Genomic DNA, 27,013 nt, shown 5'->3' on the forward strand with positions numbered 1-27,013 from the left:
ACAAAAGGACGGTGTCAGAATACCAGGGCTTTATGTCTTTTTGCTCTGACTCTGTTTGGCTTAGTTTTGGCAACATTTTCTTCTTGCTCTAAGTCAAACAGTACATCACCCTAGGGAAACACTTTACTTTCTACCACAACTCTCTAGCACAACATATCCTTCACATCCTCCTTTCATCTCAGACTTACCTCCAACTAAATCTTCTACTGTGCCTAGTGTCACTTCACAGTCTCTCTCTTCCACGTTCTCACTGCCCTACTGTAATAACAGCACTCCTGAGATTCTTAAAGGTTACTGCTAACCACAGGCCTTGGGGGTGGGGGGGGGGGGGGGGAGAAGGGGGGGTCGGGGAACAAGCTTTGAAGGTGCCATATGGCAAGTAATTATTGAACCATGTATTTTAATTATTGAACCATGTATTTACATTTCAGGCCCAGCTACATATTATGTTTTTTAAATACAGCATTTTCTAGCAATCTCATGAAAAGGTTCTTGAGGAAGATAATCAGCTGTACCCCTATGTTTGTAGTATCTAAATCTCATGCATCTTTTCTCTCCATCTTGGAAACTTCAAATTCCCTTGCCTCCCTCTGTCGGACAACAGTGCGACCCCCTGTTATAACCCGGCTTGTATCCTTTGGTCCCTGAGGATATGTTTTGGAGTACCTATGCTCTCTTTTAATAAGGGATTGGATCTTTCCTAAATTCAACTAAGGCCACTCATCATTCATATTATATACTATTTGATGCACTTGCATTGGTTCCATGAATCAATCTGAGGCTACTAACTTACCTCACATTTCAAATTTCTTCACATTTACAGAATATTTTTAATTTTCTATTTTACATTTTGTATCTTTATTTCAATACACGTTATTAATCTGTTAAGTTGTCGTGGACTCTCTGAGCAGGCATAGTGGACTCCCAGAGGTCCCCAGACCACAGGTTAAGAACCATTGCTCTAGCCTATTTTCTTGTCCCACTTTCAATTTGCAGGAGGTCACACTAATGACTCTTAACTCTTAGTAACTTAATCTACCACAAAACAACTGTAGGAAATGCATCAAACAATTTCCAGAGAGCACAAGACTAACTTCAATGATAAAGAACAACTGGAATAGCCACTCACCTTGGGTTCCACAATAGCGTGCTACCTGTCAATGAGTACTTCAGTGACTCATCAGCGGTTGTTAGTGCTATACAAATGGAATTACAATACAATTCTTCACCCGCAGGTCATCTGCCCGCAATCGACCACATATCTACCCACTCAGTAAATTCTACCTTCTTTTATGGCCTGATCTCAGACATCCACATGACCTCTAAATGTTTTATGTGCTTCCAAAGATGTTTCTGCACTTTACTAACTGCTTCATTGACATGCCCTATCTCTGAAGTTTAGTCTACATGTGACTTGTAACATCTCTTTGGATTCCACTGTAATCTATTTAGTTGTAACATGTCTCCTCTCCGTCTTTTCCCCTCTCTGTGGACTTTCACCTCTCGGAGGTCTCTAGTGTTTCCTGGGCCACCTTCACTTCTCTAAGACCTCTATGTCTCTGCTTCCTGCCTTCTCTCTGTGATGTTTTACGTGCCTTTCACCATCGATTATGCTTAGACTTATCTGTGACATAGCGCATCTTTTTAACATCTTATCTTTGATTTCTGTATTCTGCTTCCATGATCTCCCTAGTGACTCCCTATTCATGGCTCCATCATGTGTTGTCCCACTCAAACTCTGGTTTGCTACCTGCCGCCGACCTCCAACTTCTGCACGTGATTCCATACCATGCCCACTCTGTCTATGTGAATGCACTCCCATTATTATTTCGCGGCTGCACTCTATCTGGTAACCATCTCTTTTTTACCTCGTAGTAGCTGTAAGAATGGTTGGTGACCGCAAAGATGGGAATGATGCTCTTCCTGCCAAGCAGTCGCACCAGGGTAGGCACAGAGGGGTAATCCTGCTTAGTGTCATAGGTGTAGGAATCCTCCCTGTCCAGGTGGCACTGCTCATCATTTCGTGTCAGGATCCCATCCAGCACATTCACACCATCGGCTTCGTAGTGAAATGCTGACTCTGTGGAGAACACAAGGAGATGGGTGCTGTCCGCCCTCCACCCAATGCGGTCCTGGAAAAAGATAATTCATACAATGAATGTAAGGCCATACAATGAATGTCAGTCCAGGCCACTGGCAGATAACAAGAGGGCTACTGATGGTCTTAACATCATGGGACTACCACAGACTGAAGGCTCGGGAAACAATGCCAACTCAACATCCAGCGGGGCATTGCCACCCATCACCTCAGCCTACCGTGCTCACCGTGCACACTGCCGTCTGCAGGATGGCATCAAAGCCTCCTTCTGGTGGATCCAAGTTGCCAGAAATACGCTCACTCATCAGCTTGGTGCGAAACTCATCTACATCATTGGTCAAGCGAATGACATTCTTGAAGGAGAAAGGTGGTGTGCTGCCAGTCCAGGGCTCCTTCAACCTGTGCAAGAGAGTAAGATGAAGAGGATAGGTGAAGTAGGAGACAGACTCTCATGTTTTTAACTGCAAAAGAACAATGCCTACAGCAGAGCCTGACTGTGCTGGAAAACTACACTACACTATGTTGGCTAAAATTAACAGAAAGAATAAGTATGACTTAATGCTGAATTTAAAGAGAATGTAAAAATTATCAAATAGACAGCCAAAAAACCTATCTGAGAACACTTTCAGGACATTTTACCCAGGTATTTAACAGCCACCAAGAAAAGGCCATGGTATTTACTAAAAAGGCAAAGGACGCTTCTAGGAAGCACAGGGCTGAATTCATTTGGGGTTATTACTCCTACACATGGTAGAGAAGTCTGTGGCCTTACTACATCCAGAAAGACAAAGTGTAGAATAACCAAACCTAAAATATGCATGGGCTATTCTGTAAGCAGTTACTGAAGGGCTCACAGAAATGTCCCCAAGAATGCATGTCTGGCCACATTGAGGACCCCTAGCAGCAAATCCTTCAGTGTAAAGCACTGAAAACTTAGTTAAGAGAGACAGCAAATCCCCTGGTGACCTAAGACCTCCTCATTCGAGAGGTTGGAAATGAGTGCTAAGAAGTCATCAAGAAGTCATATTCTAGGTAGTGTCCGTGTGTGTCAAAGAAAAATGAGCATGGGAGGAAGCAGAAAATAGTACATAGAGGAGATAGCGGAAAATAGCCGTGGGCTCAAGTTCACAGAAAGAACTATAATCGCGTTAAACTCTGGTCATGTTGTGGATGAACAGTTTTGCATTTATGTAACTATCTCCTCACCCCCTTAATTGTGCAGTAGGTACTCTTTTAGGGAGAGTTATGCCTCCTTGAGGCCGGAACTCATAACTCATTTTCTTTTCCTAGACCATTAAGCCTTGGATACTTTTCCATAGAGCCACGCCCTCTTCTGAAGTGCCTCACCATAAAGGGTAACCCCAGGTGTACCACTTCCTGGCCAACCACAAGCCAAAATCATGACCATAGGTAAAACGTCCTGATGAAGGAAGGGCGGAAATGTAAATATCTGACAAGGAAGGGACAATTAGAGTAATGAAGAGTAGTAGTGAACCATTTCCTCCTCCCTTTCCTTTAGTGGGTCATTAATCTGTGAGGATATACCAAAGCTACATGCCTTTGTCACAATCACAAAACACAAAAAACAAGAAGCTCTGATCCAAGCAACAACCTCTGTTAATGCTACTTTCAGATAGCATATAAATATGGCAGATGAAGAGGTTATTTACTGTTGCAAACATATTGGTACCAAATTCTACTGCCTGCTCTATGTGGGACCAGTAAAAAAGCGAGAAGCTTGTTGCAGCTTTACCACCCTGACCTGAAGATATTCCATGTCGCCCTACCCTTATCTGATCCAGGAAGATCCTAGCACGCTCCTTCATATGCAAGCGATACGACTACTTTCATCCAGTGTCTCAGAGCCACAGTGGAGAACTTCAGACTTATACTTGAAGCCTCAAAGTCACTGAGTGGTTATCGAACTGTTACAAGTAGGAAGAGAGCACCAGGTATGTACCCACTGTCCTGACCACACCCAGGAGGGATGCCCTTCCCTCTTTAGCTGCGTATAATGGAAAAAGTATAGTAGGGTATCTGTGCCAGTGATGAGGAAGCAATACTCTGAGTACTTGAGATTTCGCTGTCTGTGGCTCTCCAGACAGGCCAACCAGGGATGTTTATCTGAGCCATTGGTTCGTCTGGGTTTCAACTTCAGTGAAATGCCACCCACTCAGTCATGAAGTTGAAATTAACATTGATTTTGCATCAACTTTATTATTTTTTATCTACTCAGTGCCTGAAGGCATCTGTGACACAGCGTGCCAGAATCTGTGACAGTCGATACACTAGTTATTTAAATTGTGGTGTCAGCTGTAGTCCTACTGCTTGCAACTCTAGCACCTACTACCTGTTTCTACTTTGCACACAGGCTCTAGGCCTCTGGTATCTTGGACCTCTGCCCTTCCATTGCATTAATTCTGGCTAGTTTTTCATGAGTAGAGGCTTAGTTAGGGCTAGCTCCTGCGACCGGGCTTCAGTACAAATGAGTCTGACACTCACACACTACATGCTAAGCTTCTCACTTTACAAAGAAATAGCAGGAATATATAAACACACCTCAGCAATTTCCTATCGCAAGAAGGTGAGCACAATCATACAACCCACTGGAAACCCAAATAGAGACCCAAAATAAAATAAACTCTGCTGAAGCGTTAAGAGGAAATAAATACAGTAAGGAACCCCAAACGACATAGTGCAGCATCAGTGTCTGAATTAAGTTGCTCAGATATATCTGTAGCGATTTCCTGGCGCTGTAAGAAATATCTTCACTGCTATCCTGTGAAAAGCGCAATATTGAGGAAAAAATGCACAAAACTACATGTCCCAGCATCCCTAGGTTTGACATTGGTGAGGAATGAAGGCGGTGCACACTTAAGGGCCGCCCAGAGAACAGGAGAGTGCTTGCCAATTTTCCCTCGAGGTTTTGGAATGGCGGATGGTGCTCCCCGCCGGAGTTCAGCTTGAAAAAAGAAGATTCCAGCGCTTTCAACCCATTGAACTGTGTTTCCCAGAGGACTTCGTAAAACTTGTTTCTTGCCTGGTATTTGTGTCGGAGGAAGCCTCATGAGGATTGCAATCTTTCGTGAAATCGTTAATGCATCTGAAAACGGTTCCGAGCAGCCGCTGTGCTTTGAACGCAAGAGACGCGTTTAAAAGGGCATGCGAGAAAATTGTAAAAGTGTTTTACAGAGGCGCGTCTGAGGTAAAGACGCTTTCTGCTGTAACGCTTTTCTTAGTGGCGATATTATACACGGAACTGCAAGGCAATTCTTACCGTAGCAGGCCTTTTTGTTTAGAGTAACTAAAACTGTATTTTGGAAAGAAGAATACTGTGCAATGATAAAGGCTTCAGCAACGCCGACAACTGTTTAGTGTGGTATGAAGAAATACCATTGATGAAGAAAGTACTGCTGATAACCTAGTATACAGATCAATGACTGTTAATGGTTTGAATTACCAGACGAGTTATATTTCTGAAGTGTTTGGACTTCGTGAAAGTATTCTGTTCCTGAATATATACAGAGAACAGAGAGCATTATTCAAGAGACAGCTTGTGAGATATGTGTGAGTAGGGAAAGTAGAATAGAAAATATATGAGTCCCGTTATTCCCTTTCGCATTACTTATACTCATTCTTTGTCATCCTACTGTAGTGTACACAACTTTGGGGTCTTCACTGACGGTTGGCCAGGACTACAAGTGGTACACCGAGACCACAGCTACTTTATTATTTTTTCCGTTTCCCTTTTTCACGCAGAGGTATCTATCTTGCCTTTGTTGGGGGTCGTGTTTCGGGGGACTAGGGGACTTACATCACACGTCGACTCCGCTTGGCGTTTGGAAAAGGTTAGTGGCTATTTTTCTATTCTTGAGCTACAGCCAATCCTGATAGATTGACAAGCCCAAGTATATATAGCCAGCCTGGACGATGTAGGTCGAGACAGTGTTGACCTCTGTGGTGGAAAGCTTAGCGGCCTTACAGCTGAAGGTAAATGCTTCCAGATCAGAGAACTAGGCCTTTGTATAAAGAAGTAGGCATTCTCCGGAGGGAGGTAGCAGGACTTTCTCGAGTAAGCACTGGGGGGGTTCCCTATATAAAGCCTGCTACGTTGCCTCCTCCATTATCTGCGACGTACACTGCTCCACTAGGTGCAGAAGGGGGTGGGTTTTTTGTAACGCCGCAAGTAACATCCTCTCCCACTGACCCTGCTCAGAGGGTACATGTAAATCAAAACATGGGAATACCATTGGCTCCTCCTGAACGGTTCTTTGGGGATGCACGTAAATTTGAAACCTTCCTCAATCAGTGTAGGTTACATTACTTATGCAAACCCGGGGTATTCCAGGATGACTCTGCCAAGACTACCTTCATGATGTCCTACATGGGAGGGAACGCTGCAAGTTGGACGATACCCTTACTAGAAAGAAACGATCCAGTACTGCATAGTTTTCCTAATTTTTGTTTGGAGCTTCGAAAATTTTTCAATAGGAAATCCCATATGTTGACCTTAGACAGGGAGTTGATTACCCTGAGGGAGGGAACACAAGATCTTCTAACATATATTACCACCTTTAATAGGTTAGTGGTTGAAACCGAAAGGCCTCCTGCAAAAAGGATTTCCTTGTTCTATCAAGGGTTAAGGGGAGAACTGAAGGACGTCCTGTCTCAAGTGGTCCAACTTCCCAAAACCTGCGAAGAATTGATAGATCTAACTGTTCAGTTGGATCATCGTCTCTTAGAACGAAAAGGGGACAGAAATAGAGGGGATGGTCGATACTTTTTTCCCTGAGTTAAGAGCCCTGCTGAGGAACATCCTAAGGTAACTAAAGGTGTTGAACCTAGGAAGATAGGAGGTATTCGAGGTCCCCTTTCACCGGAAGAAAGAGACAAAAGACGAAGACTGAAACAGTGCATGTATTGTGGAAAAGGGGGACACTTTATTAAGGATTGTAGAGCCCGTAATGCAGTACCTGGAAAATCTTTTGTTCCCCGTGTCCAAGCCAGTATCCAAGCACGTGAGCCGGCGGAAAACTGACAAATCCAAATCAGGAAGAGATCTCTGCCTTGGGTTCCTATTCTTCAACGATCTCACCAGTACTTGCTAATACCCTGCATCCAGCTGTGGCCCATATGAATTTGAAGGTCAAGCTCTGGATTACTTCTCACGATTCCTTGAATATCGATGCCTTGTTGGATTCCGGGGCAACTGGTAATTACATCGACCAAGAATATGCAATGAAGATCGGGATCGTTTGCATGAAGAAGAAAAAGCCTGAGTTGGTCAAGGCGGTTGATGGAACTGTGTTGTCTTCAGGCCCTGTGTCATATCATACTCGTTCTCTTTTGATGCAGACCAGTGTAAACCATCAAGAATATATTCAGTTTGATGTTATTGATGCCCCTCAATTTCGACTCATCCTGGGCATGCCTTGGTTGACACTTCATGATCCTCAGGTCAGCTGGGCAGCTCGCACCATTACATTGTCCTCGGAATATTGCAAAGAGCATTGTATTCAAGACTCGTTTAGTACCAGCTCCACTGGTATTAATCCTTCTGTATGTCTGGCTTCATCCTGTTCTCTGGAGCGGTATTGTTGTGCCACCATCCTTCCTGCGGAGTACAGCGAATATGCTCCTGTGTTCGATAAACAAAAGGCTACCCATTTGCCTCCGCATCGGGTATATGACTGCCGGATAGAACTGGAGGCCGGGGCTGACATTCCGTGCAGCAGAGTCTATGCTCTGACAGAAAAGGAAACGGAGTATTTGAAGAACTATATTGAGGAAAACCTTTCTACAGGTTTTATTTGGCATTTGACATCTCCAGCTTCCTCGCCCATGTTCTTCATTCCGAAGTAGGATTGTGCAGAATTGAGACCCTGCATCGATTATAGAGCCATCAATCGTGTAACCATAAAGAACCGGTATCCTCTCCCCTTAATCCCAGTGCTCATGGATCAACTGAAGAGAGCCCGATATTTTACCAAACTTGACCTTCGCGGAGCCTACCATCTGGTACGGGTTAAAAGAGGGGATGAGTGGAAAACGGCGTTTCGGACCAAGTTTGGGCTGTTCGAATATCGGGTGATGCCCTTTGGGCTGTGCAACGCCCCCGCCGCTTTTCAGTATTTTATGGACGAGGTGCTACGGGGATGTCTGGAAACCTTCTGCGTCGTATATATCGATGACATTTTGGTTTATTCATCAACTCTGGCAGAGCATGTAACACATGTCAAAACCGTGCTTGGAAGATTGCAGCAATATACGCTATATGCAAAACTCGAGAAGTGCTTATTTCATACGCAGGAGGTGTCATTTCTTGGCTATGTGATTAACGCCCAAGGCTTCCAGATGGATAGTAGTAAAGTCGAAGCCATAACAGAGTGGTGTACCCCCCAGAATGTCAAAGCGGTACAGAGCTTCCTCGGTTTTTCCAATTACTACCGAAGATTCATTAAGGATTTTTCAAAAATCATACATCCCATCTCTTGTCTTTTGCGAAAGAACGTTCCTTTTGTCTGGAGTCAGGAGGCAGACAAGTCGTTCAGGTATCTCAAAGAACGTTTCACACAGGCACCTATTCTCCGTCATCCTGATTCCCAGATCCCCTTTGTACTGGAAACCGATGCATCCCAATATGCAGTTGGAGGGGTTCTGTCCCAACGCCATCCTGTGTCAGGTCAATTACATCCGGTTGCTTTTTTCTCAAAGAAACTCACTCCTTGTGAGGTCAACTATTCTGTTTCCGACAAGGAACTCTTGGCCATAAAGAGAGCTTGTGAGGAATGGGGTCACTATCTTTTGGGAGCTGTGCATACCGTTGAAATATATACTGACCACAGGAACTTGTTGTTTTTGAAAACCGCCAAGGCCCTTACTCCCCGGCAATTAAGGTGAACCCTGTTTTTTTCCGATTTTGACTTTGTTATTAAGTATAAACCAGGACCCCAAAATGGGAAGGCGGATGCTCTGTTCCGTATTGGTGAAACAGGAGAACAGAGAGAGATCGAAGGCTCGGAACCTCCCTTGATACTTACTGAAATGGAAGAGCCTTCGCTGTCAGTGGCCTTGTTAACTCATCACGATTTTCTGGAAGACGTACGAGTTGCTGTGGCAGAGATGGATGTCCTTGAATTGATACAGGAGGATCCAGAACATCGTTCAGGAAAAGACAACCTTGCATATCATCGCACTGCCATTTACCTTCCGACTGATACTCTTCGGCAACAAGTATTGGCTTGGACTCATGATTCCCCCTTGGGTGGACATATCGGAATCTATAAAACTATTGCCAGTTTGGAGCGTTCTTTTTGGTGGCCTCAACTCCGTGAAGATGTTCGGCTGTATATTAAGAACTGTGCTATTTGTGTGCAAGGAAAATCTTTCCACATGAAACCTGTTGGACTCCTAAGACCATTATCCATCCCTCCTCAACCGTGGCATACCTTGTCTATGGATTTTATAGTTGAAATGCCACCCTGTGATGGAAAAACAGTGATCCTCGTTGTGGTTGACCATTTGACGAAAATGGGGCATTTTATACCTTTGGTTGGCTTACCGACTTCAGCAGAACTGGTGGCAGTATTCCTTCAACACATAGTGAGAGCTCATGGTATTCCTTGTGTGCTGATTACGGATCGGGGATCTCAGTTCACGTCTCGGTTTTGGAGGGCTCTTTGCAAGACCTTGGATATTGATGCCCGTTTGTCCTCCAGCTACCACCCTCAGACAGATGGAAAGACGGAACGCCTGAACCAGACGCTGGAACAGTACCTCAAATGTTTTACTCAGCAGAATGGATTGGAGTGGACTACGTTGATATGGATGGCTGAATTTGCCTACAATAATGCCCAACATTCCACATTGGGTTGCTCCCCTTTTTTCTGTTTACACGGCTACCACCCCAACTCACAACCCTTTGATATGCCTGTTCGTTCCCCTGTGCCTAGCATACATGAACATCATGCACACCTAAGGGCAGAACTGATTGCAGCCAAGCGTAGTTTGGCTGCCGCACAATCATCTCAGAAACGTTTTGCTGATAGGCACAGAACAGAGGAACCAACCTACAGGGTGGGGGATAAGGTTTGGCTCTCTACAAAAAATCTCGATATCAAAGGGGTATCCAAATTAAAGCCTAAATATGTGGGTCCCTACAGTATAGTGGAGGTCATTAACCCTGTGGCAATGAAGCTTTCCCTTCCGGCGTCTTGGCAAATTCATCCTGTGTTTCATGTTTCTCTTCTCCAACCTTGCATTCCTGGTATGAGACTACAAGAGAAACCTCTTCCAATTGAAGTAGATGGTGAGGAGGAATATGAGGTTCAGTCCATCCTTGATTCCCGTATGTTGAGGGGTAGAGTCCAGTATCTGGTGGAATAGAAGGGATATGGGCCTGAGGAAAGGACATGGGAACCTGTGGGTAACTTGCACTGTCCTGAGTTGGTGGACAGCTTTCATGCTATGCATCCAGGTAAACCGGGTCGACTGCCGGGACGGCAGTCCTCGAGAGGGGGTTCTGTAGCGATTTCCTGGCGCTGTAAGAAATATCTTCACTGCTATCCTGTGAAAAGCGCAATATTGAGGAAAAAATGCACAAAACTACATGTCCCAGCATCCCTAGGTTTGACATTGGTGAGGAATGAAGGCGGTGCACACTCAAGGGCCGCCCAGACAACAGGAGAGTGCTTGTCAATTTTCCCTCGAGGTTTTGGAATGGCGGATGGTGCTCCCCGCCGGAGTTCAGCTTGAAAAATGAAGATTCCAGCGCTTTCAACCCATTGAACTGTGTTTCCCAGAGGACTTCGTAAAACTTGTTTCTTGCCAGGTATTTGTGTCGAAGGAAGCCTCATGAGGATTGCAATCTTTCATGAAATCGTTAATGCATCTGAAAACGGTTCCGAGCAGCCGCGGTGCTTTGAACGCAAGAGATGCGTTTAAAAGGGCATGCGAGAAAATTGTAAAAGTGTTTTACAGAGGCGTGTCTGAGGTAAAGACGCTTTCTGCTGTAACGCTTTTCTTAGTGGCGATATTATACACAGAACTGCAAGGCAATTCTTACCGTGGCAGGCCTTTTTGTTTAGAGTAACTAAAACTGTATTTTGGAAAGAAGAATACTGTGCAATGATAAAGGCTTCAGCAACGCCGACAACTGTTTAGTGTGGTATGAAGAAATACCATTGATGAAGAAAGTACTGCTGATAACCTAGTATACAGATCAATGACTGTTAATGGTTTGAATTACCAGACGAGTTATATTTCTGAAGTGTTTGGACTTCGTGAAAGTATTCTGTTCCTGAATACATACAGAGAACAGAGAGCATTATTCAAGAGACAGCTTGTGAGATATGTGTGAGTAGGGAAAGTAGAATAGAAAATATATGAGTCCCGTTATTCCCTTTCACATTACTTATACTCATTCTTTGTCATCCTACTGTAGTGTACACAACTTTGGGGTCTGCACTGACGGTTGGCCAGGACTACAAGTGATACACCGAGACCACAGCTACTTTATTATTTTTTCCCTTTCCCTTTTTCCCTGGGGGCACGAATTCACGCAGAGGTATCTATCTTGCCTTTGTTGGGGGTCGTGTTTCGGGGAACATGGGGACTTACATCACACGTCGTCTCCGCTTGGCGTTTGGAAAAGGTTAGTGGCTATTTTTCTATTCTTGAGCTACAGCCAGTCCTGATGATATCGGGAACGCAGAGCTGGACTGGTTCTGTCAGTAATCTGATCTGGGAATTGTGGAAAGCCAGATCCACTGCACCACCAAGGAGAAGTACAGCCCTTCTGCAAGGACTGAATACTTATAAAAACACAAAGCACTTCCGTATTGGCGTTTGAGACAATAAAGTACAAAGATATTTAACTGTGCACCTATTCAGACAAATTCCTCAGAATTTTGGAATTAGACACGTATTTTTGCAAAAAACACATACTTGACCCACACACTAATGAAAGACAATGTAGATTATGTGTTTGAATGTTCGAAAAATGAAGCCACCGTGTTCTATGGGTGTGCAGTGCGTTGGGATATGTTAGGATGATTCATATCAGATCCATCTTTAAAATGTCCCTTTTGGAAAGAGCACTGGGTGGACCAGGAATAATACATCGATTTGATGATACGATTATTGAGTAAAGAAGTCCATTGTTTAATCTGAGCGAGTAGTATTACAATTGAGCTTTACTGTGTGATGGGCTGAACTAAAAAGATTCGGCTATTGTGGTGTAGAACCTAACCAAGAAACGAATGCACAAATTACTAAGCCAATAAATCAGTTTCTAGTAGTAATATTCAGACTAGAACTATGAGTAGCAAATATTCCATGTAGGACTTTCATTTGATGCCAGGATTAATGATTTTTTGTTTAAATGGACATAGTATTAGGAGAAAAGGCTTTTCATAACATCCACTTTCTGTTTTTGTGACTTATGTTCACTACTTATCATTAGGTTCATCGTGTACGGGAGAATGGCAGATAAATACATAAATACCAACCACCGCTCTCAGCTAACAATCTAAGAATCAAAACACGAGTGCCAAATGGAAAATACAAGTAAACCTCTAATAAAGAAAAAATATACAGAGGGGTGAGGACAAAGTAATTGTAAGGCAAAGAAAGAAAGTGAAAGGCATTGAAGAGTAATAAAGCAAACACAAAGGAGATGATGGACAGGGTTCTGAAACTTTTCAGACACTCACCCCCAGTCATATAGCTGGGTCCGAACTGGGGTGGTGAAGTGAGCTAAAGAATGATGATGGATTCAATGCAGATCTGTGACTGGGGATGGGTGTCTGAAAAGTTTCAGCGCTCCATCCACCATCGCCTTGTGTTTGCTTTGTTCGACCTAGGTTGGCAGGGTATGCCCAAACGTGGATCCCTTGCTCACATTGCCACTGGATTCAAACTAGCCTGGCTAATGAGGGGTGGTACCCCAAAACCGGTCCCAGGATGCTTGTTTCCGGTCCAGGGAACACCTGGCCTGGCAGTTCAGTCTGCACTGTTCCCATGAGGCACAGGTTCAAGACTGATTTGCATATAGCAGGGTCTGAACTGGGGTGGCGAAGTGAGCTAAAGCACGATGATGAATTCAACCCAGATCTGTGACTGGGGTTAGTGTCTCAAAAGTTTAAGCGCTCCATCCATCGTCTCCTTGTGTTTGCATTGAAGAGTAATTAATATCCATGGAGAGAAAAACTGAGAAAAAAACTGACGATAGAAAGAGATGAGATAGAGTAGTAAAGAGAGAATGATTACAAGTGGCAGAAAGGTGCGTACACACTAATAGAGATAGAAGGTGAGCTTAAGAGAGCGAAAAATGAAGGGTGGGGGAGAAAGACTGGAAAGGGAGAACAAAGATCAATAGAGAGAGATGCGCAATATGAGGGTGAGAATGTGGGGTAGTGTGCATTAAAGAGCAGGCAGGGGTAAGGAGTAAGAGAGTAAAAGACATTTGGAATGAGAAAACGGGTAAATTCACACTGCGGAGGAATATGAAGTGAAATGGAGAAAGTATGTGGTAGTGAAAAGGGGTGAGGAGTGGGGAGGGAGGTGAGATAGGGTACTGTGAAAGAGATAGACCTGGACAGAAAGAGAGAGAATGTGTGAGAAAAAGAGAGAGAGAGATCAGGAGCACAAAAAAAGAAGGAGAAAGACAGAGTTCTACAAAATGAGAATCAACAAGTTTGGTCGGCTACCACTTACTTCTCAGGCCGCATGTCAGTCTGGGGCACCGTCACCTTGTCGACAAACTTGCCAAAGCCAATTGTGTAATCCCTGGAGATGGAGGTGACAACAGCGGCTAAGGAAGAGAAAACAAAGAATTCTGAAGAATTTGAAAGAGGTACGTGACAGAGACTGAGAGGGTTATGAGTATGAAACACTTACAGAAATGCATCAGATTTGAAATTACCGATAGGAGCTGACCTATGACCACTAGGAGCCAATTTCAAACAGGCTACGACCGTCAAACTGCACACACAGAACACACCACTCAGCACAAAGCTCCACACTACAAAGTAGCAAACAACAAGGTGCCAATGCAATGGTGTGTAGTCTTGTAAACTTGGTAAGAAAAGAGTCGCTGGGCAGGGTGCCTCTCGTCCCTCACCTAGTTCCTGCCCCATTCTCTTCAGATTGTCCAGATCATCAGACATAGAGTGGGAGAAGTCCATGAGGATGTAGAGGTCCACAGGGGTTTCCATGGGCTCGAAGACCTGCATGTTGAAGCTTTTCTCCTCGCCAGCCCTCAGTCGCATGGTCATTCTCTGAGGAGACACTTGTGTCTTCTGCAGAGATGTGTTAATTTCGTAGCTCTGCAAAGAGAAGAGGACACTATGAGTCATGCCAATAAGTACAGGAAACAGACAAAGGGGCTGATTTATATGTTGGCGGTAAGGATACTCCAACGCACCTAATTTAGATGGGTGGACATGCAGGTCAGTATTGACTGCCCGCCACCACCGAGGGCAATGAAAACTGCCTAATGCTCCCCTTGCCTGGAAGACATGGCTACCTATGAACACCCTCTGTAGACACATAATTAACTGACACTGCTCATCTAGGGTCCTCTGGCTTCATCACCTGCACTGCTGAGGGCCCTGCCTCCTGCAGAAGCCTGAATGAGAAGTAACAATCTCAAGCTGGAAACGAAAAAGAAATCTTGGCTTCTAATTCCCAGACGCCTAATACAAAAACTACAAGTGCTATGTTTTCTCTGTAACTCGTTAGCAACGAAAAAGGTTGAAAAATGTGTGTCTTGCTTATAATTAAGGCTCCCACTTTTCCGTTTTTACAGATAAATACAGACAGAAAACAATGTGTTTTCTGTCTGCATTTATCTTTAAAAGTGGATAAATATAGAAAATTGTGCTTCTTTTAAGTGACTCTCCGTGTTTTCTTTCATGAATTATAGGCCAGCATCTGAGCAGATGGACAGCATGGAAAATTCAAAAAACAGGATGAAATGTCTTTAAATAACGGAATATGTTAACATATATTTATGGTATAGTGCTAATATCTACCAGTGTATGTATTGTGTAATATTTGGCAGCTCAAATAGCTAAAACACGACAGACATCAAAGTATGAGTGCAAGTCTGTCAGCTACATAACTATGGAAATGTACAGTTTTACAACTTCATTTATACACAAACACAAAATAAATATGGATAAATACAGATAAAATGGGCAAAAAATAAATATGGATAAATACAGACGGAAATAGCCAAAAAATAAATACCATAAAACCGGGAGCCCTGCTTATAATAGTGCTATCTACGTCAGGCTCACCGATTACCATTGTGAGTGTATGTAGGCTGCATCAGACACTTCTGTCAAACTGATATTTGGCCAGAAAATATTTCAATCCAAGTCAGTGCGTCTTAAGGAAATTCATTAGTTTCCAGTGCGCTTCAGAGACTCCTTTCAGCTTTCGTACCCTGGTCTTACGAACCAACACAATCAACAATTTGCATAGCATCCGAGTGGCCTCACATCATGTGAGAAGTACTTCACATTCTAGTATTTGTTTTCTTATTCCCATAACAAGCATGGGCCTACTATTCCCAGCACGCTAAGCTTTCTGGCTAAATAGCCAGACAGGCTGAATGCGCCTCGTGTGACATGGGGGCAGCTGACTGCCCTGAATACTGAACTCCGATATACTTGGCTGAAAGGATTAAATCAGCCACTGAGAGGCTCTCCTTTGAAGGGGATGTGGAACCTAAGCATAACTTCATCTATTAAAGCCCGCAGTACATGTTTAGCAGCACTATAGATTCTCCCTCTTATGTGGACCCACTCAAATTAGGAGTAAGCATGGGCGGAAAATCCATTCCGCTCGCGGATTTCACGGATTTTCGGTAAATTCGCAATCCGCGAGATTCGCAAATTTCCTGCAAAATCCGCGAGCGGAACGGATTGGGTCAAAAGTTCAAGCTGACTTTTGTAACTCTTTTAGAATGGCGCCGGCAAGCTGCCAGAGCCATTCTAAAATAGTTACAAAAGTCAGCTTCAACAGGAAGCTCTAATAGATAAAGTAAAGCAGGTGCTGCTCAAATTCAGTAACACAATCATTAATCACCCCAAAATTGGGGTGATTAATGATTGTGTAACTTAATTTGACCTTCAACTGGAGCACCTGCTTTACTTTATCTATTAGTGCTTCCTGTTGAAGCTATTTCTAGCTATTTTAGAATGGCGCTGGCAGCTTGCCGACCCCATTCTAAGTGAGGCTGAGAGCAGAAGGGCACAAAAGTGGGACAGAGGGCAGAAGGGGACAAAAAATGAGTGGGGCAGAGGCCAGAAGGGCACAGAAACGGGTGGTACAGAGGGCAGATGGGCATAAAAAATGAGAGGGTGGCAGTGATTAAGCAGGCAAAAAAAAAAACCCTGCGAAATTGCAAAGCGCCCCGCGAACACCCGCAAACACGCAAAGCGCCTCGCGAACACCCGCAAACACGCAAAAATGAAAAAATCTGTGAATTTGCGAATTTTGCGGATTGCCAATTCGCAAAATTTGCCCATGCTTAATTAGGAGAGTCAAAGCAAGCGTATTGATGTAGTTACCTGATCTACCCATAGGCCAAGAAACCCACATCCTACTCCATTAACCTTAGCAACGCCTTAACTTGTGCATGCGACAAAGGCACTTCTTGTTCACCGAATAGTGGCGTATTCTCCGGCTTAATCATTGCTTCAACTCTCTCCTCATGTCTTATCTCTTTGGATTTCTTAAGGACATGCATACAAGTGCAACAGGCGTGTGCCCTGATTACAAGCGGCATGGTACTGGGGCTATTGATTTTACTATTATTGTCTGAAAAAATCATCCAGTAACTCTTACGGGTAAAACACAAAGGAATGGGGAATTACCACGTGAGACTGATTTTTCTGTCGCAAATCCACATGAAATTCCGTGAGATTTTGCCACATAGATTGCCCACCTCCTAAGCCATGTCCTCTCACGAGCCAAAAAATGTTTAGGGAAATGAGTAACCTGCACTCCGCTAGCACTCCCTCCTTCAGCTCACTCTACTTCTGGGCATTTCGTGTATCTGTAGTGATCAGTTAAAGGGAGCAGAGGCTGGCGTATCACCGTGGTCCAATAAGTCAGATTTCTGGGAACACAACAGCGCTGGAACATGGGATGGGTACAGCCTGGCTGGAGACAGGCGCAAATGGCCAAACATACGTTTGTCACAGATGGCCAGCCAAACTGTCATGCGCACTTAAGGTCTGCAACCACTCCGCTTTCCTTAACGTCACGGGAGCGCAGCCACGCCCTACCCTGCTCTGGCTGCAAGACACTAAAAATAAAATAATAATAACTTCCGTTATTATCATTTCATTTTTCCTTTTACACTGCTCGGACAGCAGTAGCGTGGCACTTCTCGCCTTAGCATAGGAGCCGGCACTGCATATAAGGAGCATTGCACCGTGGAGCTGGAACAATTTCCGGAGTGGGGGTGCTCCCATCAATGTTACTCAAGCCACCTATGCAGGACAGAGATAAAGTGTGGTATGTAGCCAGCTGGTGTGACTTTTGGGGCACACGGTCACAAATATTTTACTGACGCATGGTGTGGCAAAATGCTGCCATTTACAAACTACACATTTTTTCATTGAAATGGACACTAAGGGTCTGATTTAGATCTTGGTGTATTCACAAATCCGTCACAAGCATGACGGATATCCCGCCTGCCATTTTACAAGGGCCATAGGATATAATGCACTTGTAATACGGCAGGCGGGATATCTGCCGCTTTTGTGACGGAATATCCCATCCTCTAAGATCTAAATGAGGCCCTAGATTTTCTTGTAAAACTATAAAGTGCACAAATGACAATGTCTGGAAACTGTGTTTCAGCAAATAATTATCATTTGTGCATTATTAAGTAATGTCTTGATTTGTTTGGATCCTATTAAAAATGTTCACTTCTATCACACTTTACAATTACAAAAATTGCTTACGTTGTGCTTTCTTAGCTGCTGTTTTAGTTTGAAATATTTACATAGACCATTTGAAGGTATTTAGATGTTGTTTTTGAAAAAGAAATGACAAACTACGTCTTTCCTTTCAAGCTCTCTTTACTCCAGCAACATTGCCACAAAGTTCACCTTCCAAAATGCTCTCACTTTGTATTCAGAGAATCAAAGTAAACACCAATCTCCATGTTAAACGTATAAGCAGAAATTTGCCTAAAAACATTGAGCCTCTTAAGGGAGAGCTGTGGCCAGGGCGACTGACGCTGGAATCTGGGAATCACGGTTCGATCCCCGGCTCAGGCGACAGGTTAGTCACCACCATGTGACTCTGGGTAATAGCTTCCCCACGGCCCCCGGCGCCTAGAGACCCTTACAGGTGATTGTTCGCACTTTACAAATGTGGGTTATTATTATTATTCTGTCTTTAAATCCACAGCAAACATGGCAAGATAAAGACAAAATGTAAAGACATCTTTATTGCTCAGTCACCTTCTGAACTCCAGCATACTTATTTCTGGGGGTGCTTGAGTGTGTGTTTTGTTTTGCTGTAGATGGGAATAAGAGATATTTGGCTCCAACTGGAATGACTTGGGTCACTTTCCTCTGTTTCTTGTTACAGTGAAGAAGAACCCTTTTTTCGTTTTTCACTGCAAGCGCTAAAATGCCAGAAAACATAACTCTGGTGAACTCATAATGTTATAAACCACAGCTTTCCAAACTGTGTGGCGCGACACGTTACTCTGTCGCGCCCCATACATAGGTGTGTCGCGCCAGTCAGGCCCCCTCGAGACGTGCGTTGGGGCTCGTCTCGCGGATCCGTGACTAATCTCTGGTGCTGCAGGCCACTTGTGGCGACTTCCAAAGAGGAGGCAATGACTATTAATATACTGGTGCCGTTTTCTAAATGCGCTCCTGTGGTCTCCGTTGTTTACACGGTTAAGAATCCACATCAGGCATCAGACGCGCAACACCCATTGGGCTCACCGAGCTTCACCCTCCCACCCCCCAACCCACCTCGTGTGTGTCAGCCCAGGCTGCGACAGCTTTGTAGGCTGGCGACGTCTAATTGCAGCCGTACCCAAGTAATTCACAGGTCTTTAAAAGACCGTGTACTTGTAAATGAGGCTTTTGTTGTGTTTTCATCCCTTTTTACAGCCGCTCTGGTTACGGCTGGAAGAATTAGCCCCCCCCCCAAATCTTTTTCAGCCTCCCCCCCGACCCCCAAAATTTGGGTCTAGTTGCCGGCCTGATCAACATGGAATAGAATCCTTCCTAGGAAACATCTTCAGACCCTCCTGTTAATGGCTGCAACAAGGGAGAGGATGTGTCCTAACGGCCAGAGCGGCCGAGAATCCTGTGACAGAGAGCAAGGGGAATTGTAGTTGTTTGTTTTGCTTAACTTCTTTGGTCAGCACGCTCTGATCAGAAGTAGGTTTTCCTTCAATCTGGAATAGTCATCGCCCGTCAGAAGTAGGAGCGACTCACCGAGGCGAGAAAAGCCCGCCTTTTACGAAGCAGGTATCTGCTTCTAATTTCCAGAAATCACGTACTTGGGCAACGTCTCGGTTGCTGGAACATGGCATCCGTACCATCGATATCAGGAAAGAAATCAGATTCATGATCTGTGCACATTGTCCAATGCATTGTTGTAGCCGGGCGTTGGAGTATGTTGTATTTATTTATTACAGCTATGCACTTTATCAATCAATGTTTGTAAAATGTGTGAGAACTAAGCATAATTCATAAGTTTAATTCCGTCATCAGTGTCTTTAAAATTTTTATTTTTTTTACTTTTCTTTCTGTGATTTTGGGCAAATCACCTAATCTCCCGGTGCCTAAAATGAATGTAACGCAACTGGTGCTCGTGTAAAGCGCTCTGACACCTTCGAGTCGAGTTTGCCCTATATAAAAAAGAAATACATTCGAATGTGGGGTTGTGTGTGGGTGGGATATTGTGTGTGTGTGTGTGTGTGTGGGGTTGTGTGTATGTGGAGTTGTGCGTTTGTGGTTGTGTGTTTGTGTGGGGAGTTTGTGTGCGTGGGTTTGTGTGTGTGGGGTTAAGTGTGTGTGGGGGGTTATGTGTGTGTGGGGTTGTGTGTGTGTGGGGTTGTGTGTGTGGGGGGTTGTGTGTGTGTTGGGGTGTGTGTGTAGGGTTGTGTGTGTGTGGAGTTGTGTGTTACACAGTTAGGGGCCTATTTACATGTCACTTGTGCCACTGGTGCATCAATTTAACCATGCAAACCACCCCCCTTAGGTGGTTCGGGCTATCTCGCTGCGCTCGCTCGCGTTACCGTGTCCCGGAATTTTTTTTCGCACAAAGGTGTGTCACCAACATGAAAAGTTTGGAAACCTGTGTTGTAAACTCTCTGGGTCCCCATAAAATAGCTGAAGTCTCCCAGACACTAGTCATGAACAGCTCGAACACATTACCCACACTCAGAGCGACATGGGAGGCAGACACTGGCGCACGAGTCAACAACAACTGGAAGGAAGACATTGGTGGCACCTTGCAATCTCGCCTGCCTCCGCCTGATACAGCTCAAATGTCTTCACAGAGCCTACTATAGGACGCATCGATTGTGGCGCATGGCTGTGATTGGCTCCCTGACATAATTCCGGTGTGGGGAATAAGAGGGTACATTCGTCCATACTGTGTGGAGCTGCACAGCGCTGGGCAGGTTCTGGAGCGGTGTGACCTCCTGCTTGGAAGAGGTCCTCTCCTGGGCCATCCCCTGGACTCAAAACTGGTTCTCCTTCATAATAACGACGCCATAGGGGGAACAGATACAAAGGGCTGTGCCTATTTCTGGCACTAATGCTAGCGAAGAGGGATAGAGCCAGGGAGTGGAAGAGGAAACCCCACGGTCTCTTGCAGCATGGAAGAAGGGGTGTCACTTTCTGCTCAATATGATCTGCATTTGGGGAAGCAGCAATTTGGAGCCATTCGTGCTGAGTGCCTTTCACAGAGGGAAAGGATAAAGGTCATCACAGAGTACTGACTGACGCTAACTTCGTTTTAACACGAGGAAGATGCGCTGCAAGACAGTAGACTGACTGAGAACTACAACTCCCAGCAGGCCATGAACACATGCATATCTAGAGAGATGCCGACTATCCTGGATTTTCCAGTATAAATGTCCTCATGGTTCACAGCGTCCTTTACTAGGCAATTGTGCCAGAATGTTGATGCACCCAGTATCTTGCTTCATGAGTGTTCTTTTTTTTTTTTTTATAGCGCGATTTAGACCCGAGGCATCGGGTATCAGAGCGCTTCACATGAGCACCAGTTACGTTACATGAGAACACAGTCATCGGATTTCAAGAGCCAAGACCTATTGCTTCCTAAAGGATCGTTGTGAGGACATTTTGGATTACAGAGAAGTACCATGAAGTTGTGTGTAGTTGAAAACAAACGTTTGAACTATTCCTTGCACATTTATTCATACTGTTAACTCTGGATTACATTTATCTGCACTCTTAGGACTCGGGGTGCATGTTCGGGTAAAAGTCCCTGTGAAGAAGCAGGGTGGGGTCTTGAGAGGACAACTGGAGATACATACTCAGGAATGTTGTGCACACAGTATTAGATTTCCAGTCTGTGGATAAATTGCTGAGAATAGGGTACAAAAGAATGTGAATGGTATTACTTAAACTGAAGGTACCTATTGTAAGTGAAGGGAGCAGAGCTACGGCACTTTTATTTTTGAGATATGTATCTTTACTTGTGTTTAGTGTTCAAGAATTCCCAGTTTCCTGCTCAAGTACAGTGTGTCAGTCGAACAGAGATTTTGTTAAGATATGTTTATCCTCAATACCGTTATGTTTAGTTTTTCCAATGACAAGCTACTGAGCATCTCTTTGTCTTGGAGGGATCCAGTACCACCAGTAAACCCTCCTGACCCCAGAAGACATGAGGTAAAGTGTACGGTGCCTCTTTGTGTTTTCTCTTATCATACTCCCCGTTCCCTGCTTCTACCACTGTCCCCGTATCTTGGTGTGTGGGATCAACGGTGACTAACATAAAAGAACTTTACTTCAGATGGATCCTACGCACAAAGTTAGTGTAACCTGACATTGATCAACAGAGCTTTTAATAGAACAAAAAAAATGTGTTATCCTTGACTTCATATTAGAACCTCTTTCAGGAAAAATAAAATATGAGAACACAATACCACCTAATGTGCTGCATTTGATAAATTTGATAACACCCCTTCAACGTGATAGACAGCAATGTGACCAGATCAGGTCCTTACATAAACGTTTATAAGTTAAGTCAACATATTATCTGTAGGCAACATACCAATTTTTATTTTATAACAATAAACCAGGTTCTTTAAGTGAAATAGCAGACCATATATTGTTGTGATTGGCTTGATGCAATTATGTTAAAGTTCACTCTGGTCTGAGCCTAAGATGTTCATTTAGCGTATACGAAGGGCTTCTCGTGCACCTTTCCTGACATTACAAATGAAGGCATCAATCCATGTTCCTGTAACAGTATCAATAAGCAGAAACACTTACAGTTTGAAGTCTGTTTGGGGTTGGAGTTATTGCTTAAACACAGGCAGTGTGAATCTTCAGAGGAGCAGTGCAGCACCTCTGTGTTTCAGGGAGTCATGCCAAGGAGAGATGTGCTATGGTGCGGCTTCTTGTGGTCAGCCATCCTAACGGGCAGCGGGTGACTAGAAGGAGAGTTCTTCATTGTACAGGTTCAGCTGTTGGAGTCGGGAGTATGGCGGCCTTCAAAATTATAGTGCAAGGCGGTGATTAGATCCATTGGTGGTCTCATTCCATGGATCTTGGCACTTCCCGGGCTACTAAGACAGCCAACCAGCCATACCACAATATCATGGATTTGCAACAACATGCTGCCTCCTGTCAGGTGTTTCTGTGTACAGTAACCCATCAGCCGGTGTAGATTTGTGGTACACTGTTTTGCATCTCTTTAGATCTGCTCTTTGAGCCACAGGTCCAATACTCCTTGACTTAGGCTTTTTTTTGACACAAAGGGGAATTGTTTTCAAAAGCCTAAAAAATGCAGACTCGCCTGCCATGCTATGGAGGACCAATTAACGTTAAGCATTTTCACTAAAAGTGCTCAGGCTCTGTCAGTGGAAGCACTTCCGCCTGCAGAGAAGTGATCTTAAAATATATAGTGGGTATACCACAGACCAAAGCCCTTGGCAGGCACCTACCAGGGACATAATGAGTCCCTTAAAACTGAACAAATAAACACATTTACAAATATTCTACAAAAAGTTATTTTTACTGCGCAGGAGTTGTGGGCATTCTGTGGGAGCTGTCCTAAGCCTCTGTAGATAGTTTTAACCAGCAATGCCTAAAAATGGCCTAATCAGGCTGGGACCACGCCAGATTATCAGGATAGCCATTGTAACTAGCTAGTAGCTCACATTAGTGTAGGTCTATGTTCTCCAGAGTGCCTCTCAACACAACTCGCCAAACAACCTGCCAGTCCTGAATCCCACTCCCCATTCATCTTCACATTTATTTTCCTAGCAGACCTCAAGCCCGCAATACTATTCTTCAGTGACCCACATCCTCACATCTTGGCCTCACTCACAGCCTCACTCTTCATTCACATCCTTCACTCGGTCGCCTCTCACTCATCGTGAGGATGGAGAAGGAGCAGGTCTGGGAGGAAAGAGACCTAAAATGACCAGGGTACTCACCTCCTCCACGCGAACCTCGCTCGCCATGTACACAATACCAGCAGCACTGCAGCCAGCGTCCTCCAGGTGCTTCAGCAAGTTGCAGCGAACATTCCTAAAGTTCTGTACAGACATGAGGAACAAAAGTTCCATTAGTAAACCAGTTCCAGGTACGTTCTACCCAATCCACGCCCTCTCATTGTATCAGCCCCATTCCCGCCTTGACTAGGTGCTTCGCAGTACCCTGTTGTTCAAAGTTTGGTGAGCCCAAGTTGTGGACTAACTGCACAGTACATCAGAGTGTCAGTCACTTGTCAGGCCTGTGCCTCTGCAACAGCCAGGAAGGCTGAGCCAAAGTCAGTCAAATGTCAGCAGATGCCTGTGAACGGATACAGGGCTTGAGTAGGCTCGAGCTAATTTACCTACAATACACTCTCTCTCTGGAATAGTAGCCTGTCTCCCTCTCCCATGTGGCTGTTCTCTTTCTCGCCCAGGAATGTATTGTTTCCTTTCTGGTAATATCTGCCCACTTCTCTCTGATAGTATACCTTTCCTTCTACAACAGCCTGAGTCCCACCTCCAGCTGCTATATTGCTTTCGCTCATGCGATCTCACAGTCTCATGCTTCTCTTGTCTCACTGTTCCATGTCTCCTTCTCAGTGGGTCTCTCGCACGCACACATTCTAGGTCACATGGCTGTAATATGACAGCATTACCTCATCGGTGCAGTAGGCGCACTCTTTATCCACCCGGATGCATTCGCTGCAGGTTTTGGCTTGGGAGGCCTCACAGCGGTTAGCTGGTAAAAGAAGAGAGCATCAGGTAAGGGTGGAAGTAATTTAAGGGACACACTGAGAACAGACAGCAGCCAACATTAATGAACAAAGCAGGAGGAAAATAGGCCAGTTTTTAAAGTTCAGGCTATCATTAAAGTGGACGCCATCTTTAAGAAACAGATCGTAAATCGCAATGTTCCAATAAATAGCTAGACTGCTAACTTAACTTAGCAACACCCACAATCTTGCTGCTCAGAACAACTTTAGAAGGATTCACATTTCTATGGGAAATGCTGATCATGTAGACAAATGCAGTTTTTTACGATGGCGCTACAATACCTTAAAGCTATTTACAAAGTTTCCAACCAGTGAGTACTCTTACATACATTGTTTTTTTAAATTATAAGAATTTATTAATACACCATACAAAAAGTACATACATTGGATAAATATGCATGCTTCCATTTTTCCACATAATCAATGTCAACTATTGGAATTATCCACATGCCTGGGGTGACCAAATGGTTCCATGTCACCAGTAGACTGGTTTTTCCATTCCTAGGCTTCACTTCTACATGTCAGTGTGTTCTGAGAGTTGTAGTCTTGGATCATTTTAACTGCACCAGTTGGACCAACACACCTGATAAGAATAATACATAGGAGCAAAATCGCGGAATGGAAAAGTGTCGGGAGTTAAGGTGGGTGATACCAGTGCTGCAATTACCGATTCTGACTGGTAACGCTCCACCGCCACCTATGGTCTCCAGAGTAGGAAATAACCTGCTGGACCAAGAACTACTGGGTTCTTTCCCACACATTTCCCCAAATTCCAGAGACTATCCTGCTCACAATTACCACCTGCTGTGAGCAGCAGGTGCTAAATCTGAGTGTTCACCCACAGAGAGTCACTTTGCAGGGGCCGCGGGCTGAGCGTACATTCTTAGCAGTCACTCAGTGAGCCAACTTGGGCAACGAGCAGTTCTGAGATACTGAAAGAAAAGCATCGAGAAGATCCATAAACCAACCGTAAAAGTTTGTTGAGTTCTTGGTCGGACTACATCTGAACATGATTATCAGTGCCAAGATAATATCCAAGAGAGCAGCGCAACGACAGATTCCTGATTGTATCATCAGAATAAAATGCATTTCTATCGTGTATCTGCAGCCAAGTCACCCAATATCAGATTTAACACTTGGGCAAAAACCTCAAAATCTGCAGTCAAGGAGGGAGTGATTATATACCTTCTCAAAGGCCTTAAAACCCAGCGCATTGTGCCATGCCCGTGTGAATGGTATAATATACCATCGCTGTAGCTCTCTGTGGCCCACACCACCCTGCTGCGCATGGGTTCATGCCCTCAACACGTTGCTTAGTATGACAGGTAGGACCCCTAGAGTCTCTGAAGAAATAGCCTGACAATAACTATGTGACTCTGTATCTGCTATCTTCATGTGCGACCAGTCCCTAGCAGGCCCTCAGAGCTTGACTATCAGAGGGAGGCTTTAAATGTCTTGCTGTTGTCTGTGCTTCACAATAATCAGCTTCCGTCATTAATGCCATGCTTGTTCTCTTCGTCTCTGCGGCCCATAACAGATATTGGAGGCAGGGAGGCAATGTTCAGATGATGTCACAGGAGGCGGAGCTTGGAAGTATTAAGATAGCCACACTTTCTCCTCTGAAGTTCTAGCCTAGACATCCACTAATGGCCATTATCTAAACCTATTCCTTGAGCATCTGTACTTCATTATTTTAGACATAAAGGCACCATGACAAATTAACCAGGGCCGTGAATTTTTTCTAAGAGGTACAATAGTTGGGGAAATGATATTATGAGAGGATGACACCCAACCTTCCCTATGTGGTAGAGGCCTAGCATTCGATGAGGAAGGAGCCACCGACACATGCGCGGCGTCCATGGACACTATGGCGGAGAAGCAGAAGAAGACCGAAGATCTAACCTGCAGAAGAACGGGCAGGCGACAGACCACCAGATCGAGGTGGGGAAGATCATGGCAGTGGCTCACAAAAGGTCAAGAGGAATACACAAGCAGTGAACAGGGATAGCCATGGCAAGTACCACAGGAACCATATGACGAAGGCGAAGAGTAGTGCATCAGCAAAGGGGTCAAAAACAGAAACAACTGCTATGCTGCGGACAGGCAACTCGGCATAACATAGCGACATAACTGTCTTCTGACTCAAACAACCATCTTCAGAAAAAAATATTTTCCCGAACCACAGCAAATGACTTTGATATCTCATGTGAAAACTGAGGCAGCACTCAGCATTAGATCTCATAAACCATACGGATCATCCCCTGCTTCCCACGGTACCAACAAGTGCTAATAATCCGAACAGAAGTCAACGAGCACAGCCAATATGACAGTACTGACCACAAAACTTGCAAATCTGTCACCCGCAATAGCAAGCCGTCTGAGCACTCAAGACGTGTCTAAGCTCTAGGTTGCCAC

General features: G+C 44.5%; 1 protein-coding gene across 7 annotated transcripts in view; it reads right to left on the reverse strand.

Annotated features, from left to right (window-relative positions):
- The window catches only part of ITGB4 (integrin subunit beta 4), a 304,508-nt gene that overhangs the window by 182,277 nt on the left and 95,218 nt on the right, over nucleotides 1-27,013 (reverse strand). For all 7 annotated transcript variants that reach the window (XM_086930744.1, XM_086930743.1, XM_086930741.1 and 4 more), the window contains exons 3-8: nucleotides 24,482-24,564; nucleotides 23,787-23,888; nucleotides 14,220-14,424; nucleotides 13,814-13,910; nucleotides 2,326-2,497; nucleotides 1,869-2,132 (exon numbers count right to left, since the gene is read on the reverse strand). In XM_086930744.1, coding sequence (XP_086786870.1) covers nucleotides 1,869-2,132; nucleotides 2,326-2,497; nucleotides 13,814-13,910; nucleotides 14,220-14,424; nucleotides 23,787-23,888; nucleotides 24,482-24,564 — 923 coding nt within the window. The remainder of the gene's footprint in view (nucleotides 1-1,868; nucleotides 2,133-2,325; nucleotides 2,498-13,813; nucleotides 13,911-14,219; nucleotides 14,425-23,786; nucleotides 23,889-24,481; nucleotides 24,565-27,013) is intronic.

The sequence above is a fragment of the Lissotriton vulgaris genome, chromosome 7 (assembly GCF_964263255.1).
Source record: "Lissotriton vulgaris chromosome 7, aLisVul1.2, whole genome shotgun sequence".
NCBI lineage: Eukaryota > Metazoa > Chordata > Amphibia > Caudata > Salamandridae > Lissotriton > Lissotriton vulgaris.